General features: G+C 36.5%; 1 protein-coding gene across 3 annotated transcripts in view; it reads right to left on the bottom strand.

Annotated features, from left to right (window-relative positions):
• The window catches only part of ANKS1B (ankyrin repeat and sterile alpha motif domain containing 1B), a 439,810-nt gene that overhangs the window by 186,180 nt on the left and 232,581 nt on the right, over positions 1–21,049 (bottom strand). For all 3 annotated transcript variants that reach the window (XM_035551795.2, XM_035551794.2, XM_050708106.1), the window contains one exon: positions 10,735–10,841. In XM_035551795.2, the coding sequence (XP_035407688.1) occupies positions 10,735–10,841 (107 nt within the window). The remainder of the gene's footprint in view (positions 1–10,734; positions 10,842–21,049) is intronic.

Here is a 21,049-nt window from a genome sequence, read left to right as displayed (position 1 = left end):
TCATGGGTTGTATGTACAAGTGTATTTACCATCAGTTTCAGGGCAGCCAGTCTAAAACAAATACAGTTTATTGTTGCATGGAGATTTTATCCCATATGCACAGTAATTGAAGCTTAATGAGAATGCAAAAGATACAGAATATGATTATGTTCCACAGTGAATAAAATGTTTGAAATGTTTAATGTAGTGTTTGAAAGTCTACAGAAGTAAATTATTTGGGGAATAAAATAGCATTTGTATTACTTGTTTCCTGAAAATACATTTCAGTCAGAAGTGGACTAAGGAAAAGATCAGACAGCAGATATGGATTTCATTGTGTAATATTGTACTTATGATGAGTTTAAGTCTGTTGCTAATCAGTTATGCTTCTGTAGCATAAAATCATAGAAAAGGAAAGGCAGTATGCTTTGTCAGCAGTACACCTTTACCTGACTTTCAGCAGCTGAACAATATAACTTTTTTTCCCTTTAAAAGTCAAAAACACCAAATTTCCTTAGAACTGAATCTGTGTTTAGACCCACATAAAACACTTGGACAACATTTTTTGGAGGTGGCCTCTGATGCACAGTGCTTAGTTTCCAAAGAATTGTGGCAAAAGTGTTTCTAACTGAAGACATTCATTTTTATTTGTCTGAAACAAGTTATCTTTGGAAGTGTTACCCTTTTATCTTTGCTAACTCTTTATAACCCATTTACTAAAATGCAACCGTTACTTCCAAAAACAAGATGTGTACTTAGATGTAGAAACACTTAAAAGTGATAACACAATTCCGATGTTCCAGATGATCAATACTAGCCACATGTATATCACTGCTGAATGAGAAAAGAAGGCACTTTGGGGTTTCATAGTTTTAAAAAAAACATTGGGCTAAGGTTGTAAAGTCATTAAGCCATGCAACAGCAGAAAAATAAATATATGTTTTACTGTTAAAAGTTAGTTCTTTGAAATGTGTGCTTGTGCATGCTCATGCCTCAGTACAATGAGCAGCAGCAGTTCTGAGGGGAAAAAAAAAAAAAAAGTAGATAACCCTGTAATTGAAGACTGTATCGTAAGGCACATGAATGTGAAGGACAAACTGAGGCTGCACATGTAACTCCCTGGTTCTGTATATCTGAATATACATAATTTTTCACCTTAGGGCTCTTTTTGTGTAATGTGTGTGCACGTGTGTGTGAGATCAAGCAGAATGGACAGCATGGACTGTGAAAAGCAGTCAGAACAGGTAGCAGCATGCTGATAAGGGCTTCACAGGCTTGATTGCATTTGTCAGTACAAAGATTAAAACTGACGCTGAGGAGTTGGTACCATTAAAGATATATGGGCATGGGATATGGGAGAAGGAATCATTTTCACCAATGTGTGCGAAAATGGAAGATCTCTAAACTGAAGGAAATTTTGGTTGCCCAGGAAATTTAAAGTGGTCAGGCGAACTCTATCCCAGGGTGTTGCTTGCATGGCAATTCTGGTACATCACTTTAGAACAGCTTTTAAAAGGTGACCGTAGTTTTACTAGCAAAATGAAGCCTGCCTTTGTTGAAATCTTAAATGTTTTTGATGTAAGGAAAAATTCTCATCTACTTGCTGAGAGGTACAGTAAATTGTTTCCTTTACTGGTTTCTCTTAAATATTTTGATTACCTGTTAAGAGCAGAGTTAATTCATTTGAACTTATTTTCACCCTTCTACATTCCATCACCACATTCTATTCAATTCCTCCTGTTCTCCTCACCAGACTCACTACTGATGACAGTAGCTATCTGTTGCTACCATTTACTTCTTGAATAGGGAATTAGTTGTATGGTGAAAGGATGAAGACACAGGTCAAGAGACTGGAAATCTATATTTAAGATGAATACTGTGACCTGAAATACATATTGCAACTATATTTGTATTTTATTCGTCCTCTACTAATTCATTCATTCTCCAGTTCTCAAATGTGATTATTAAAGGATCTCATATTTCTTCTTTAGTTTCTTAAGACTCTTAATCAAACATCACTAACCTAGATGATTCACAGATATTAATCAACAAAGTACTATTTTAGCTTGTAGTATGATCACTCTCTCTCCTTCCTCCCCCCCCCCCAGATATCTCAGTGGCTTTCATTAATACTGTATTTCACTAATATTGTACTTTTTTCTTTACCCTAAGACAAAAATGACTCTTATCTGAGTTCTAGCAGTGGTCATAACTTTTTAAATATTCATTTTAGCTATAGTATATTTGTCAAAGTTTTTTCAGAATGCATTTTACTAACATAGCTAATATAATGTCATTTTCTCTCTACTAATTTTTCTCCTTATTGTATTTTCGTTATTTACCTGATGTGTTCTGTCTTGTCTTTATTTTAGATACAGTTTCTGTTTTGTTTGTTTATTTTTTCATCTGCATAAATGCCTGAGCTTTTTTTTACATCACCCAGTACTCTTTCATAAAGAATAACATGTCCAAGAATCTTATACCTATTTCCAGTTACCTGTTAGTACCCATTAATCTTTCCCTGATAACTCCGTCAGAATCACACAATGTAATTATCTGTAATCAAGCTCCTCTGGACTGCTGTCTCCTTCAAACATTTAACTTCGTCAGGGAAGTCTGTCATTGTTTGAGATTAGTTTACCTGTTGGTCCAGACTCCATTTATTTGTTTCTTGTCGGACTATTTTTCTTAAGTGGCATTATAAAACACTGTATATTTTGTTCCTTATTTAATATCTTTCATTGTATAATTTATTTGAGTATTATGAAGTATTTCCAAATAAAATAACTAAGAGCAAACTGTAACTTTATTTTACATATGGGCTACTGATTTTAAATCTACCATTGTCCTGGATGGCAAAGATTTCCATTAATTATAATGTAAATATTATTATGTAAACATGCAAATGTAAATAAATCGATTATCCTTTGAATCTTCAGTTTTTTAGTCTGAAGAGTAAAAGATTTTAGACTTTCTCCTATTTTAACCTTTAAACTTTCTTTTTCTTTTAATGACCTTTTCATATTGACGTTTTCCATATCTTTCATAATTTATTAAGAATAGCATTATACATATAATTGTTATACAAACATTTCTAATTCTTGAAGTTCTACCATTGTCTTTTTTGGTAGCAAAATCATCTGGAAAGGTTTTGGCCTTAAATAAATACATAGCAAGAACATTGTATCAGCATGATATCTCTTATTTATGAGTTATTAAAATATCATGCTTCATTATAACATGTTTAGAATTTTCAGCTGTTTTATCAACATAATTTTCAGATTAAATATATTCTAATAGTTTCTCATAAACTTCTATTTAGGGCCAATAGAAAATTCCTTACATGTGTAGTCTCAGAATACTCTTTTTAGGGTTCATCAGTGTTTGCACACTGAGATGAAGGTCTGTTTCTGCACAAGGCAAGCTTTTAGCTCAAGCACAACATTTAACATTAACATTTAACATATTGTTAGAGCAGATGGGACAAATTCCAGCCCTTAAGTACCGTACTTGCAGACATGTACTATGAAATAATTTCATTTTTAGTGGTGAAAGTACATGCAATGTTTTTCAAAGTCTGGATAGAAAGTTTGACCCTCTGTTCTTAATGTGGGTAAGACTGAGCCTGGTGCATTGATATGTACATTGGACAAGCTCTTGTCTCTCAAACTGTTGCAGTGAGCTTCCCAAAGAGACACACAGACACTGCATGTCACTAACTTGAATGGCAGAGATGAGTGGAAGGACATTCCACTACATACATTGGGACCTAGGTATCCTACCCAGTGTACAGTCTGTGTGCCTTGTATTTACAACCTTGTGTGAAAAAACATTTAAATACAGATGGCCAAATATTCTAGAACAGCCAGACAAACCCTCATCTAAAGGTTAACTTAGTAGAACTTAGCAGAGAGGTAGATGAACCCATCCATGATCATACCTTTAAGATACAATTGTTGAGACAGGTTTAGATGAAAACTGTTCCCTCTAACTCTCCAGGAATCCACCATATCCAGGATGTCTTAATGAAGACAACAGTCTGTTTGGAGATGGGCTTCTTATGAATTAATTTTCCATTTGACATAAATAAAAATTCTGTCTTGTTTTTCTTTCTTCTGGTGCACAATCATTATTGCCAAATCTTTCATAAGGTCATTTGTCAAGTGCAGGATCCGACCTACAGTGCTTGTGTTTTTTACATAGACACTCACGCACCATAAATATATATATATAAACATGAAGCAGATCCTTCTAAATTCCCTTTCTTGTAGGGAAAATCAGAATGAGCACTGCTGCCCCAGATCTTTTATCTGTATGCACTCACATAGGATGATGAAGAATGGTTTGAGGTCCCCTCAAGATAGAAAGACAACACAACCTATTATTTGCATGTGATATTGAGGAGTATATTAACAAGCTCTTCTGCCCCTTGACTAGCTTGAGGAATGCCAGGACAGAAGCATTAACTGGAGCACACAGAATTGGATTATTTTTTAGACCTGCTGCTGTTGCAGGATGAGATGCACAGCTGTGCATCTGAGCTCAGCTGTGCAGGTTTTATAATAATAATCCCTACTAGGATGGAAAAAAAGAACTTCAAGCCTCTGGGATGGATGTTCAGAGGGAAGAGGAAAAAAAAAACTCTAATAAAAATACTTTGTGTTTTCTTTTTTTTTGTGAACACTGGATAGATTCTAGCACAAACTGAGCCATTGAAATTTTTCTGTCTACAGGATAGCTACTGAAAAATAAATAAATAAATTAATTAAATCAATAGAACCAGGAGAGAGATTCAGCTGACCAGATGAATCTGCTTTAACTTGTTGTAAAATAAGTACCCTGATAGTTAGCCAGTCAGCTAATTACACTTTATGCTCCCTTCGCTTTAATAGATGACTAGCTGCTTCACATAGTAGTCCACAAATAAGAATCTAGTCATTTGAAGTGCTGTAATGTACATTGCCTGGAATCCAAATGGAGCTCCAGATGGGTAGGGGTTCCCCATAGATTCTGTATCATATATTCCTGGCCTATTCAGATGTCTCAAACAACTCAAGTGATTCCAATATGTGGACAACTGAGTACTAAACATCTACTGACTGCCTCACTAAACCTAAACTCTGCCCCACTCTACATTTAACTAACAGGTTGAACTAAGGAAGGAGTTGGCCTGCCTCAAGATCCACAGTCATAAAAGGTTACCAAGGTGAAGGAGAGGAAGACTAGGAAGAGTATAGACTGACAAATAGGTACTTGGCTTGGGGTAAAAGCCAGGGCCACACTGACACTGAGAGGAGCTCCACAGTTAGGGCCAAGCTCTGTAAATCTACCATGAAACTAAAAGCAAGTCCTGGGGTTTACAAGTGAGGTTCAGATGACTAGGCTGAAATTCATGGTTCTGTGTATATACTCTGAGATTGTACCAGATATACAGAAAACCACAGATTATTCCAGAGTCAGTGGAACTTGTATTCTTTCTGCTCTGCTAAAAACATGGCTTGCTGCATATTATTGACTGTGAGTTTAAGGTTGCCTTCAACAGCTCATCAACTCTGGCTACATTACACATAGACAAGGCTCTGAATGTTCTTGTGCTTCAGATGATTCATGACTGCCCTGATCAGTCCCTGTAGTAGCCATTGTGGACCTGGAGAGCTCAAAGCCTGAATGTTGCAAAAGTCAGTCAGATGAAAGTCACCAAAATCACTACAGACTAGCAACATGTCAAACATTGGCCTTTTTTTTCATTATCTACACCATGGCTAATTTAAGAAAGATGCTGGCAGACTGACACTCTTTCAAGCTTTCATCTCATGCTCAAATCATCAATCTCTGCACTGGGTATTTTTGGACAAAAGCTGCAGTGGTCTCTACAAGTGCAAGACTCAGGGCCAATGCACGTAGAGAATTTTGTTCAGGTGCATGTCTCTGTAAAGAAATAAAATTGCATCTGTCCTTGGTACTTGATACAGAGTTTAAAATCCTCTAGAGAGATTAAAGGCAAGAATTACTGGGTATACCAGGACAGCAAATCCCAGGAATGAGACCTGAGGATAGACTGCAGATAAACTTCAGCTGACTAATAAACCTCCAGACCTAGTAAAAAAAAAAAATAAAGAAAAAGAAACAGAGAGAGAGAGAGAGAGAGAGAGAGAAGAAAAGTCAAAACTTCACTCAAAACTAAATTCAAAACAGGCAGCCAAGGGGAATTGAAAAGGTAGTCCATGCCTAGTGTTGCGAAAATGGGTAAATACTTGTGCAGGTTAGTTCACAGGATGAATAGCAATACTATATGTATAGATATAAATAGAAAATAATTAGAAGGAAAAGAAATGCATATGCACCAAAGATACTACATGGATAATCAAGACATCTGTTTTGAGTTCCTATACATGTCATGAGCTCTGTGTGGCCTGGAACATTTATGATTCGTTTCAGCTGCATAAGCATCAGGACTCTAGAACCGCCTCAGATGCTCAGTGGTGTGGTACTTGCCTCCAGCTGTTAATCATGAAGGGCTGGCCTGTCTCCAGTTTTCGTGACAATAATATCTGTCAGCCCTGTCTGGAAACTCCTGGATTCCCTACAGTATCTCAGCTGGTACTAGATACCTATGTTTAAGCAACTGAATTGATCTGTTAAACATTATGTTAGCAGATATTTCAAGACGTAGATCCTCATCTCAGATATTTAAGCAGTTTTAAATTCTGTCCTGCAGTCACTCTATGCCTCAGATTCCTAACAGTGAAAGAGAGAGAATTTTAAAATTATTTAGGCAATATGTAGATCCTCAGGCAATGCAAGCCATTTAAGTAGTTGGAGGGGTAGAGGTGCATGTTTGTAAATCCACAGCAAAGCTAAAGACAGTCTAGTGTACAATGCCAATTCACATATTAACTGTTATTAGTGAACAATATTTTGGAATGTCAAAAACAAACAAACAAACAAAAAACATAATCTAGTGCTTCATACTTTTATGTTAACTCATCATAAATGGTTTCTGGTCCCATTTTCACTCATACAGTGTTTTAAAGATCTTTTTAAGAGAGATTATCTTCATCAAATTGCAATATTAAGCAAGTGATAAAATTTCAGAATATCTTAAATGATTAGAACAACCTATAAATAGACAGTCATCTGAAGTCTTTAATCAGGACTAGTCCCCACTGGGCAGTGATTTGATTGAACTGCTTTTATCTCTGTGAATCCAGAATGGAGTCTTTGATGAAGTTCCAAAGTTGTAGAAAGCTGCAGTGAAGGATCTAGTGACATCACACGTTTGTATATTTTCATCTGTTCCTCTGCAATTCAATTTTTTTCTCAGCAGACTAAGTTACGTAGGCCTGCAAGTCTGCATAGAGACTATAACTTGCCCCAGGGATTTGCATGGGGCCTATGCATCAGAAAGATGTTCTGTGATTCATTAGGTTTCCTCATGGTTTATATCTAGCTTATATACTACAATTTAAGACTGATCTAATTGTTTTCCTGTGCTTTAGAATTAGTTTAACTGCAAAATAACATTTACATTATGAACACTGCAGTATCATCTGCATCTTCAAATATAGCCTATCCCTGCACAAAGTCATGACAAGTTTTTACATCTGAAGGACACTGCAGCCTATTACACAACAAAATGTCGAAGTTAATAATGATTGCGTATATATATATATTCAAGTACGATTCTATTCCTATAAGCATACATGAACCGAGACTTGGAACTGAATCTGCCTCAGGCCTACTAAATGTTATGCAAGTGTCATTCCTGCACGACAATAATAGTAGGTAGGAACTGCAACTTGCTATGTGCGCAAATATTCTGTAAATGCGAATAGAGTAGTTAAGGAAAACACAACTAAGATTTTAATAGTATGTTTAAACATATTTTAAAAACATAAATATTGATGAGCTAAAGCAAAACTATTCATACTTTCAGGTTAATAGCAACCAGGCTGTTTCTTCCTATAAAGTCCACACACTGAGGTAGCATTAACAAATCTTCCTAATTCTAAGCACAGTTTAGTGAATAACTTTCCAAATGCCTGAGGGTGAGTAAACATAAGGAGTTAATTTCTATGATCTAATGAATGATTAACCTTGAAATCCTTTTATCTGAAAAACACCTTTATATTAGAATGTTAATTTAATTAGTAGAATTTTGCCATTGAGAGTTGTATAAATAAGATATATTTGTTCTCAGATGTATGTTATTACATGGACATTAACTATATTGTTGTGATATCCCCTCTCCTGTTTTGAACATCTAGAAAGACCTGTACTACTAAATCATACTTAATAGGAGTGTGATGGTTGTTGCTTAGGCAACAGAATGAATAAATGCAGGTCAGAATGTGCTTCCAGAAAAACAAAAGCAGGAATATGGTACAGAATGAAGAACAAATATGTCTAACTGATTTTTACTGCATTGAAGTATTAGAGTTTTTTGACGTGAAGCAGCTAACCCATCTGAAACACTAGATTTAATAAGCTTATAAAGCTTAATAAAGGCAAACCATTTCTCTTATATTAAAGAAGACTGTAACACATTTAAGTTTGGAGAAATCTGGAATTTTGTATTGTTATAGAAGGTGTTTCCCTCTCTCATTTTCTTATATATCTCCCAAGTTTAATTTTTTTTATTAACATTTTGTCTAGGATGGAAAATATCTTAACAAACTCTCTTTAAAATTTTTCAGGAGAGATTTTCATTACATAATGCTGACATATCCGAAAGAATAATATAAAAGAAATTGGTATTTTCTGTTCATTTTACTTCCAATATAATAATGGAAATGCTCAATTTCTGATACAAACAAAAATTGAAACATGCAACAGTATGATAAATAGTGTGAAATCAATACATTAGTAACTATTAAATTACTGAAATTATATATTTGTATTACTAGACAATTTTCCAGCTTTTTGCCTAATCATTGTATTTATGAGTCTAATCTTCCATTCATATATGCATGCTACCACAACTATAATTAAGAGTAGTTGTGTATTTTACCTGCAATGTATACTTAAGAAAATAATTAATTTAAAATGATTGGAAAACATCAGCTAGTACACACGTGTACAGACATAACTTCATCTGCCCAATACCTGAAAAGTTTGATTTTAGTATTGAATACTAGACTCTCAGATAGAATTTGTATATTTACAAAACTGTGCCAATAAGAGACTTAGGGAATGCAAGTCATAAATTCCCACAGAATGTGGCTGGGGTCCCTCCACAGCCAGGGAATGACTGGGAAGCCCTCCAAGGCAGTTTCTTTTAGCTCCTTGGGTGTTCATCATTTACCTGTGGTAGGTGTAACCCTCTGAATTTGTTATGCCACCTACAGCCTCTTGTGAACAATTTCCTTCCGTAGTCTCTTTAAGACTAAATGATCACCTACTTATGTAACTAATGCTACAATATATACAAGAATTTGTACATTTTGGGAAACTGTGTCTTGAAATGCATTTTAGAACATTTTTTATTTTTATTTTTATTTAACTTTGCAGGGCTGACAGTACACCCTTGGTACTTTGTTTCAAGAATATTTAAAGGAAAAGATTCTAAGGATTTGTATTGATATAAGCAAAAGATCACGGTGCAGCCATGTAAAAACAGGAAGAAATCTCTACACTATTATAATGGGGAGATAACATACATCTATGCCTTAATTTTCTGATTGGTAACTCATAACTATATAGTGATTTGGCAAAAGAAATTAAATAGGAAAACTGCAACTCATAAGATGATTCAATAGTCATAATATTCATATTGTTTCACTTCTGATTCTTATATGCCAGGTGTAAGCTGTGAAAAGTTAGAACTGTTCCAAGACATACATGGTTACTAAAAATATTGTAAATAAGGGGTGATTAATAATATTTTAAGATCTGATACTTAAAAGAAATGTGTTTGGGATTTTTGCAGGAGATAGAAGTAATGGGAATACCAAAGCAGGTTGAATGTGATTATCGAATAATCTTATAAGTAAGCTTATTTCTTTACTGTGAATATTCATTTCAATGGAAAGTTTGTCGGACAGATCTAGTTACTTAACACCTCATGTTAATACTGTAAATTCTGAAGTATGCAAAATTTATTTCATTCATTTGTTCCTGATAAATACTGAGAGTTAAAACAGAAAAATGGAACTATTAAGAGGAATGCATTACTTTTCCACACAGGGCATAAGTTTCAACAAGTGAATCCCACAGCCCGATTGTCTAAGATGCAAAAACATTTAACTGAGACATCCAGAATCACTTGCAAAAAGAGCGCATATTATTAAGTAATTATCTGCTATTAAAATACCTCTCAATGCAAGAATGGCATTGCATGCTATTTAATTATTGCAATGATGATGTTAATGTTTAAATAAAAGTAATAATATGTGAGGTATTTCAGACAGGGGTGCTTACAGCTTTAAATATTGTGAAATTGCCTCCTGCAGTGGATTAAAAGAACAGTGCATTTTTATTTTTTAACCTGGGGATTGATGAGGGAGAGAAAGAACCTTAATATGCAGCTTTTCTTTTACCATATTTCTGTCTAGAATATTTTGTAATGTGTATAATTTGGAAGTTTATGCTAGGACAGTCTATATATTAATTTAGCTAGACACAGAAAAGTGAAACACTACACAGATCTTCTTAGTGCAATGCAGAATAGCTCTAAGGTTTTTATGATCACATAAGACACACACAAAAAAGGCAGCTACAGTGTATATACACAGCTATGCACAGAAGATTTCTTACCATAAATTGCACATTGTCAAATCCATTAGCCAGCAAGTGGTTTTCATACTGAGGTAGCCCAATATTTTCCAACCATTGTCCCACTGTCTGGACAGGGCATCGGGGTCCTGTAGGAGGGTGAAGAGGGAGGCGTTTAAGCAACGAATAACCATCCACTGGATAATAGCGGTAGTCCTGGGCTGAGAGGTGGCATTGCCACATTGTGTTCCTGGGAAAGTTGGTATCAAAGGAGCCCGCCAGCTTGACAGATTAATGTTTTCAGCAAGCAGAAAAGTCAGAAGTAAAACATAGTTTACAGGGCAGCATATACTGTAAGATCTGATCCTAGCTCTACATTTCTTAGTTATTAATCTTTACTACAGACCAGTACGTCATACAGGAAAAAAAGAAAAAAAAAGAAAAAGAAAAAAAAAAGCATATCAAGCTGTCAGCTAAGCTGCTCTCCGTTATATGTGATTGTTGGAATACTCCACAATGAGCAATGCACTGCCAGCAGCAAGAATTCTTTTTATCAAGTACTCCTACACTCATCAGTATGCAGCTCCATGCTTCTTGCTCCCCCTCGCTCGCTCCCCTTCATTACCCAGCCTAGGCTACACCTCGCATTTTCAATAATAGCCATCAGATAAGGCAGATTTTTTTTTTGTCTGCAAGCTGTAAGCCTGCTGCTGCTGCTTCCTCCTACACACCCATCCAAGCGTCAATCTTGAATGATGAGAGCAGTCAAAACAAATGCAGAAAATAGCAAGATTCAAAAGCAACCTAGAGCACTTAAATCTGAATAGAATCTTCATACCAGTTACGCTTTACATATCTGTTTGTTGTAGATTTTTACATTTCACAAGGCATTAGGAAAGGCAATACATAAACCATAGCCTATGGCACAGTTATTCCCTTTTCCCCTTTTAAAGCAACATAGGTAGTGGTCTGCATTTCTGCTTATATAAGAGCAAAACCCTTTAAAAAATCAATAATGAATACATTTCACAGTTTTTCTCCTGTGGTACAGCAAAAGACATAAACTGCACAACAATTTTAGTCCAAGTAATTAAATTAGCTGCATGATTTCTTCAACCATAAAATACTATAAGACACAAGAAAACCTTCATGCTGACATGTAATAATTCAACTTGAAAAGGTCACCATTTCAAATGAATAATTAAAGAATATTTTTACTAAATAAAATTTTAAGTTTATATCATTTTCTTACAGAAATATGAATGATAGCAGGCAGACATAGAAGATATGCATAATTTATAATGAGTCTGTATACTTTAGCAACTATAGCTGGAAAAAATTAAATAAGAAATAGTGAATTTAAAACAAAAGCAAAATTCATTTTCTGCACAAGAAACTGAATATTTCAAGATGGATTTTACATCAATGTTCCATTTTTGAGATGGTTTCTCAAACAGAAACATTTTACACCTTTCTTCTGAGAGGAAAAGTTTACTAAACTTTTTATTTTCATAACAGGCTCAAAGGTTAGAGGCAGAAAATGAATATATTCAGGATACAATTCTAAGAACTCCAGTGGAACTTTGTTTATAGAATGTTAATACTTTTCATTGTTTTTCTTACCCACTGTGAACCTCAAGCATTGACCAGCTCTAAAGAGGAATTTAAATCTAGACATAAGAAAATTAGATATCTGTCAAGGGCATCATTTGGAATGTATCATATTAAGCAGGAAAATATTTCATAAAAATCCAAACCTACATTCCAACCAACAAGTTATAATACAAATTTTTTGCAAGTGATATGCGGAGGCTTCCTGAGCAGTAGCAGAATGGATTCAAAACTGAGGTAGATACTTAAGATTAACAATACTGTAAGAGTTTCAACAGCAACCTGACTAGTCCTTGGACTAAAATTGGATGACATCTCACTGTCTGATATTGCTGCTTGGATTTGTGGAACAACTTATGCAAACTGAAGTCCATAATGATTTTCTAGAGTAACTTTAGCTGAGCCATAGAAGACCTTTTATGAAGTTGGAAAGTTGCCTAGCCCAGGTCTGTTGTGGGAGTTCACATTACTTCAGGTCTACTGATTTAATATGTTAATACATGAAGAACGAACAGTTCCTTGGGCCTCTCAAAAATAAAAAATAAAAAAAAAATACAGAAGCCTCACCAGGAGATGGTCAACCTGCAATTGCTGAACAAACTTTTATGAGTTTTCTCAGGAATTTAATAAAAACAGCGTGTGAATATCTCCAATACAGAGCATATATTTTTGATGAGTACAGTGTGCACCTAAATGCACCTCAAACAGATTAACAGGTAATCCATTTTTTTTCCTCAGAGAAAGTAGATGTTCCAAAATGACAGGAATCTAGGTCTCATGGAGATACAACTACATTTCTTCACACTTGTCTGTAAATCTTCCCTATTTTGTAAAGTTTTTTTTCTACTTGAATCAGTATCTTTGTACATAATCCACACTGGTTGTGTCCAGTCAAGAGCAAGGCTGTAAGGACAGAATATGCTGAATCGAGATATAGTGGATAAGTAAATTTGAAAGGGTGGGTAAGATCTTCAGAGAACAGAATTATCTCAAACACAATGAGAATTAAGACCTTGCTCATTTTTTCTTAGTTGACTGAGAAATCATGAAGTCCTTTGTAAAGGATTCCTGACTTTGTTGTCCCCTCTCCCCCTAAGCAGAAAAAAATATTTTGGAAGGAGACCTAGTGAAGCATAATCCTACCATTTCAAAGAATTGTTTGAGTCCTTTATTTCTCGTACATTTACAGACACAAATATCTCTGTAACTAGTGTCCTCCACCAACGAAAATGTCCTGCCCACAATAAGGCACAGCCAATAATCAATATACCAGTTACACTGCCAAACTGCTTCTTCCTGACCTTACTATAAACAGCATGGAAGTTATGCTGCCAGTGACTATATGAGAAGTGCTTGGCTCAATGCCTAGCAAAAATGTAGACAATATTCCACTTTTGAGTGGCTCCTCAGATACATTTCTTCATGTAGCTGTTGGTATTGTGTCTATCTCCATGGCCCCAGCACTGGATGCTTATAGCACTGTGCGTTCTCCTCCAGTTCTGTCCCCTGCCAGTAATAACTCCGGCTGAGCCCATCGACAACACAACATAAGGTTGCTCAGTAAGGGGAGAGTATATAAGGAGAAACATGGCCAGCTTGCAGCCTTGTCCTTATCCCTGACTATCATCTCATTGCAGAGAGTATCCTGTTATCTCTAACACTTTTTTTTCCCTCCTTCTTCCACCAAAGGTAGTAGTAAGGCAAAGGCAAAGGAAGGCAAAGAGCAATGACAGGAATTAGGATTACGTCTGCCATTACAGGAACTTGCAGCTCACTTGATCTCCTTGTCCTTTACCAGTAAAGGAGACATTTTAGGGGGTCTGCTTGGACAGTTTTTCTGAGCTAGTACAAGTGGAACCTGGAACAGCTGCTGTTGCTTTGGGACCAAAAGCCTATCTCTTCATTTTGCTGAAATCTATGATTCAGTGCCAGCCCCATGGGTGTGAGCTGCAGCAAGCAGTGCCTACTTTGCCTATGCCTGAAGCTGGTCCCAATATTGAAAAACTTGGTGCAAACTGCAAGATATGGTCTCCCCTGCAACATATTTACATATCATCGTGCTTTCCTATGATTTCAAAGAACAAAAATCCTGTGATAATTTTGTGGCACCACAACCAAAAACAATGTACCTATTCCTGCATGGGAAAACTGACGCATAAATCTCTTACAGGAATAGAAATACTTGGTTCTTTCTCCACAGCAATAGAAGAAGCACATTCAAGTGATGTCTGCAAGAAAGATGCCATCTGGTATGCTATACGATAATTTCTACAAGATGTCTTGTTCCCAGTGAGACTCAGAATATCTGTATTGTGGTGTTGGAATTGACTGAATCTGTGATATCAGAGCGCACATGATTTCATACGCTGGAAGGCAGATTTTCTCTAAATGCTAAGGAATTTATGGTCCCCTCTATTCTATTGTTTCTACTGTTACCAACATACATTTTTCTTTCTTAATTTTTTTTTTTGATTGAGAAAAAGAAATAAATACAATGATTATCATAATTTACTTGTGGAGGAGGTGCTGCCCCAGTTAACATGAATAGATTATTGCAATCTATTTTCTTAGGTAGGTCAATACCTGTTGAAAATGGCTAAATGCTTCCAGTGTTAGAGAATCAAAACTGGGAAAATTTTAGTAGCTACTAACCAAGAAATTTCTGAATGGAGACTGTATGATGATATCATGATATAAAAGAATTAATATTTCAGTTGACAACCAGTTTAGCAGTTCTGTAGAAGAAATCCATACTAAGTATTGCAAACTTTTTTTTTTTTTTTTTTTTTGGTGAATTAAGGCTTTCTGCCTTAACGCTAAATGGGATATAGAATCACAGAATAGAATCGTAGAATCATTAAGGTTGGAAAAGACCTTCAAGATTGTCTGGTCCAGCCATCCTCTTACTACCAATGTCACCCACTAAACCATGTCCCTAAGCACCATGTCCAACCTTCCCTTAAACACCACCACTTCCCTGGGCAACCTGTTCCAACGCCTGACTGTTCTTTCTGACAAGAAATGTCTCCTATTTCCAACCTAAACCTCCTCTGGTGCAACTTGAGGCCATTCCCTCTAGCCCCATCACCAGTTATCTATGAGAAGAGGCCGACTCCCAGCTCCCCACACCTCCTTTTCAGGTATCTGTAGAGAGCAATGAGGTCTCCCCTGAGCCTACTGTTCTCCAGACTAAACAACCCCAGTTCCCTCAGCCCCTCCCCACAGGACTTGTGTTCCAGGCCCTTCACCAGCCTCGTAGCCCTTCTCTGGACATGTTCCAGGGCCTCGATGTCCTTCTTGTACTGAGGGGCCCAAAGCTGAACACAGTACTCGAGGTGCGGCCTCACCAGAGCAGAGTACAGGGGGACAGTCACCCCCCAGTCCTGCTGGCTACATTGATTTTACTCTTGTCTTTATGATTTCAGCTGGAGAAAAAAGTTCTCAACTGTATCTCAACAGTGCTAAAGGAGAGTTAGTGTGACTGGGTATTCTAGTGAATAAACTAATCAAACAATGTATATTCTTGGAGAGATGATAAGAATAACTGGGAAAAGGACGTATAAAGAAAACTGTGCCTAACATCCAGCAGACCAACGTAGTTAAATAAATGTATTACAGGAGAAGTATAGGCGTTCCAAGAGGTGTCTGCAAGGTTCTGCTTTGCCTTGCACATTTCAGATATTTATATTATTAGCAACTCAAGTGCTTAGATTTTAAATTATCTTCCCCAGAAAACAGAAAAACCTGGGTACCTTACATAAAAACTGTAACTTCTGTGAGCAGCCCAGCTCTTTAGATGATGATATCATGTTTGGTGATGCTGAATATTTTCCTGAAACTTCTCTTAGAGACATTTTTCATGGCACATACAGAAACAAAACAAAATGAATAGAAACAGCTTGAATTTAAATAACACTATCTAGTATCTATATTCTAAAGGTTACATTCCATTGCTTATGTATGGGTCAGAACACAAAAGTAATTCTGGACCACAGCTAGTGCAAGCTAGTGGAGCAACCCTCACTGACTAGGAAAATCATCCTCAAAGTTATTTTCTAATTTTCATACCAATATTTATTATAGTCCTACATTATCATTATGTAAGTACAATAATTGTTTCTATAATAACTATTAAAGCACTGTCAATGGTGAATTGTACTTTCTGAACTCCACTGGTCTTTCTCTGAGTTTGTGTTTCTGACTTTTGATGTATTATTTACCCAGTAACAGCTCAGTTGAAGTATTCCATCATGTAACATGTATTTATTACAGACACTCCAAAGTTAACATATTTTTGTGTTCAATTGACTGGTTTGGCAACTTCAGTTTAGTCTTCTTCAGAATCCTTCACATTCAGCGAATGAGGGACAGATAATATAGGAAAATTAGATTTGTTCTTGAGAGCACAGCCATGGGACTAAGACTGAGGGAACTTGATTCTGTTCAATACCCTGTCATTACTACAGAATAGAGCAGGACAGGACAGGACACAACATAACACAACACAATATATTAGTTTACTTGGAAGGCACCTACAAAGATCATAAAGTCCAACTGCCTGACCACTTCAGGGTTAACCGAAAGTTAAAGCATCTTATTGAGGGCATTATCCAAATGCCTCTTGAACACTGACAAGCATGGGGCATCATCCACTACTCTAGGAAGTCTGTTCCAGTGTTTGACCACCCGCACGGTAAAGAAAATTTTCCTTATATCCAGACTGAACCTCCCCTGATGCAGCTTTGTGATGCTGAACAATATATACAGGGTATACAGTAACATATATCACCACACAGCAAGGTTGCTTGAGATGTACTTAGATATAGTTTCTAGATTCTGATTTTGTAATTTAAATGAATTTTTCTTTTCTAAAGACAACAGGGAAACCAAACTATATTATATATTATTGTGATAGCATTGTAATGACATCAGTGATATTTATATCCTTGGCTGACAGAACAACAATACAAAATGCAACCTACTAAATTGCAAAAATTACTTAAGAACAGATGGATGTTTCACTGAGAGAGCACATGATCAAAGGCACTGGATCACACCACAGCTTCATCTAGCTTCAGCCATTCACTAGCTTCATTCATAGTGGCTAGTATTATATGCTTGCAGAAGAGCGTAAGAATAAAAAAAAGCATACAGTGATCCTTTACTACCATTCTCCCACTTTCCAGTAGTATGCAGCTCAATGTTTTCCTGAAAGAGCAATCACGTCTTCATGTTTAATAGTATTTTATGGATTTTTCTGCCAGAATTTCATCTAATTTTAAAGAAAAACTAGACAGTTTGGTGGTTGACAAGATATACCAAGAGACAGAGGGTTGCAGGGAAAGCTAGATTCATCCACCCTCCCTCTGTAACTCTGTTCAATGGGAAATGGATGGAATGTGACTCTGTGCCTTCTGGATGCCACCCAAAGGTAATACGTTATTGTGATCTTGTAGTTCACTCAGGAAAGCTACATTTAGGATGCAATTAAAATCCAGCTGTTTTTTTTCATGATCATGGAAGGAGCTGCTACTGATGGAGGGAGTGTCAAGCAAGTGACATGACGCCAAATCTCAGTGGGTCCCTGCTACACTATATTACTCTAATATGATTTCCTCTGGTAGGAAAAGGATGCTTCAGTTGCCTGTCATTTTTTCAGGAATCCTATTCACAACCAAAGGGTAAAAGTATACATGCTAATTCTGGCTTCAATACAAGCTAATAACATTTTCTGAAAAAAAGGAGTTAGTTTCTTAGAACAATTTCTGCATTTGTCTCAGGAACTTTTACAGGATAATAGTAACACTACACTTACCACCTATGAGTAATCATTTTCACTGCTTTCATCTAGAATGAAAAAATAGCTTGAAGATTTACATGACACCATGACCAATCAAAATGTTGTATTTAATTTAGTAAGGACTTTAGACTACTGTTAAAAACTAGTATACTGCATGCATATATATATATGAATGTATAGTGTTTCTAAAAATGCTATGCAGGCCCAACCCTTTAGGCTATAATTCCTGGCACCATAAAAATAAATTCATGTAATTTCAAATTTGAGGAAACCTTTGTACAGCTCTGTGCTAAGCAATACTGGACTAGCAAACAAGCAGAACAGAGAAATATTTGAAGAAAATGTTAAAAAAAAAAGAAAAAAAAAAGAAATAACACCCACTAGACAGAGATATCACAAGAAGTTAAATATAGCTATGAAATCAATGGCAGCTGTCATTTCATAGATTTGGGAAGTGCTGCAAGGTCCTGTGGAGAGCAATGGAAACACAGAGGCCTGTACTAACACTGTAGTAAACTGTCAGATCCTTGAAATGATGAAACTTGAAAGTATACAAGATGGAGGCTTAAGGATTTCTCCTGGAGTCATTTTACAAATCAGATTCAACCTGAGGCACTTTGTCATTTGTTTTCTTTTGCCTAGTTGGGCTCAGAGGCTCCCCTGCCCCAAACGCACCTGATTTTACTGTGATCTCTTTTCAATAACTAATCAGGTAAATTCCCTCTCTCCTTCCTGGTCTTTCTAGCTTCATTTTATAATTCCTTTTCAACAATCCCTATTTACCTTCACTTTTACTTATTCTCCTCATACATTATGATCATTTGCTCTCTTTTCATCCTTCATCTGCAGCTACAACAATCTGTTGTTTTGCTTCACATCTGCCTTTTTTGTTTTACTTACTTTTTATTCCACTTCCCCTTTCCAGCCTTTTTAAAATAGGGGAAAGTAATTCATTTTAAAATTAAATTATTTATTCTGATAGCTTATCTCCTGAGATTTGTCTAGAGTTGAGACTATGTGAGGTTTAGGCATTAGGTTAGTCCTGACTTAACTGGAGCAGGCTCTCCAGGGAAATGGTCACAGCACTACACCTCGTGGAGTTTAAGTAGTATTTGGACAATGCTCTCAGACATATGGTTAAATTTTTAGGTAGTCTTGTGTGGAGCCAGGTGTTGGACTCAATGATCCTTGTAGGTCTCTTCCAACTCAAGATATTCTGATTCTATGATTCAACATTTATAAAGATTACATACAGGAGAACATTTTCTTTTCAACGCAACCAGCAGCTAAGTGTAAAGGTGAGAGTCTAAATCTATACTAGAAAAATATGCTTAGATGGGAGCTAAGGTAACTCGAAGCTCTTTGTTATAAATAACACCAAACTATCCCTCAGCCATTTCCTTCCCAGAATATTTAAAATCTCATAAAATAATAATATATAAATGAGATAAAACTGAACACATTTCACTGATATGATAGGAAAACGTTATAAAAATGAATAAAAAGCAGAAGTGTCAGGGCCCTTAGGGCACCAATGGGCTGTCCCTGGCCATGGTGTGGGATCCCATTTTGGCTCAGTCTGAGGCCATCAGCCCCTTCCCTTGTGATGCTGTCTCTGGCCCTACCTCCTGGATGGACACTGGACCTACATTGTGGGTAGTTCGTGTCCTGGGTGGACCCCTCAGACATACACTATATATTTTTTGATACCCATGTTTTAACCTTGTCAGCATTCCTGTCCCTGAACCTGTCCCCTTTTGCTCCAGGCTGGCTCCCTGGACAGACCCTGGACATGGCTCATCACTCCCCTTGTCTGCACCTGTCAATGGAGCCTGTTTCCATCACATAGCTCTGTGGGACTGCACTTGGTGGGTGAGGGTACAGATTACCACCACTAGGGAACAGCTGGTCCTCTCTGTTCCTTCACAAAAAGTCAGGATCTCAACAGAAACTTGCCTCATTGTACAAAAAAATCTAAATATGACCACCTTCTGTAATGTTTCTCCCTGCTAATACAGGCTGTGCAACACCAAAGGAAAACTGCAGTATCTTTCAATGAACGATTAAGACATAACTTCAGTGGGTGGGCATGCTGCCGCAGTTCTGGCAATTCACTGGACTGTTTGCATATGCATGAGGTTACATAAACCCTGCTCTTCCTGTCTGCAAGCTCCTTCACGCCTGACTTCTCAACTCTCACTCTACCGCCTCTGGAGCAGGAACTTTGAATTGGCCTCCCCTACCCGCAGATGGAGGCTAGGATCCTGCTTCAGGAATCTGCACTGATGCCTACAGACACTGTGAACACTTCTCATGGCATTGTGCTTGCTCCAGCATAATGTTTTGTTTTAGAAATTGGAATGATAGAAATGCAAATTCCCGGACAAGTTTAATTAACTGTACTCGAGGCATCATTTTTTCCATCTTTCCTTTCTCAAGGCTAATGGATCTCAGCAAAAGCTCAAGTGGTCCTACAGGCTGTAGGTCACCTGAAAAGCTAGTGGTCAGATTAGTTTCACTAACATTTCATAAGATGTTAACAATAATCAATATACTAAAACAAGATCAAAACTAGATCTGTTTTAATAATCAAAAATAACACCTACAGTCATTCTTAAATTCAGGTCTAGAGCTGTTTAGCTACATTTCCTGCTATTCACTGTTTGAAAACTTTCATGAACATAGATTTTTGCTTGTATAAATTTGAGAGGAATGGCTGGTCTCTATATGAACGCTATATTCATCTGCAAATAGGGGGATCTGTGTACTAAGATTTATTCTTCATAATTATGTTCTCTAAAACATTTCAGATAGTCTACCAGAAAACAGAAATAGCACTAAGTAACTGAGGTGGTCCATCACATCTCATAAATAGAAAAAACAATCAAACTGCAGAATTCATATTTATCCAAACTTATGCATGGTCATGAATAATAAATATACTTT

The sequence above is a fragment of the Cygnus atratus genome, chromosome 1, assembly GCF_013377495.2.
Source record: "Cygnus atratus isolate AKBS03 ecotype Queensland, Australia chromosome 1, CAtr_DNAZoo_HiC_assembly, whole genome shotgun sequence".
NCBI lineage: Eukaryota > Metazoa > Chordata > Aves > Anseriformes > Anatidae > Cygnus > Cygnus atratus.
The sequence above is the reverse complement of the archived record's forward strand: the minus strand, read 5'-3'. Positions and strand labels throughout refer to the sequence as shown.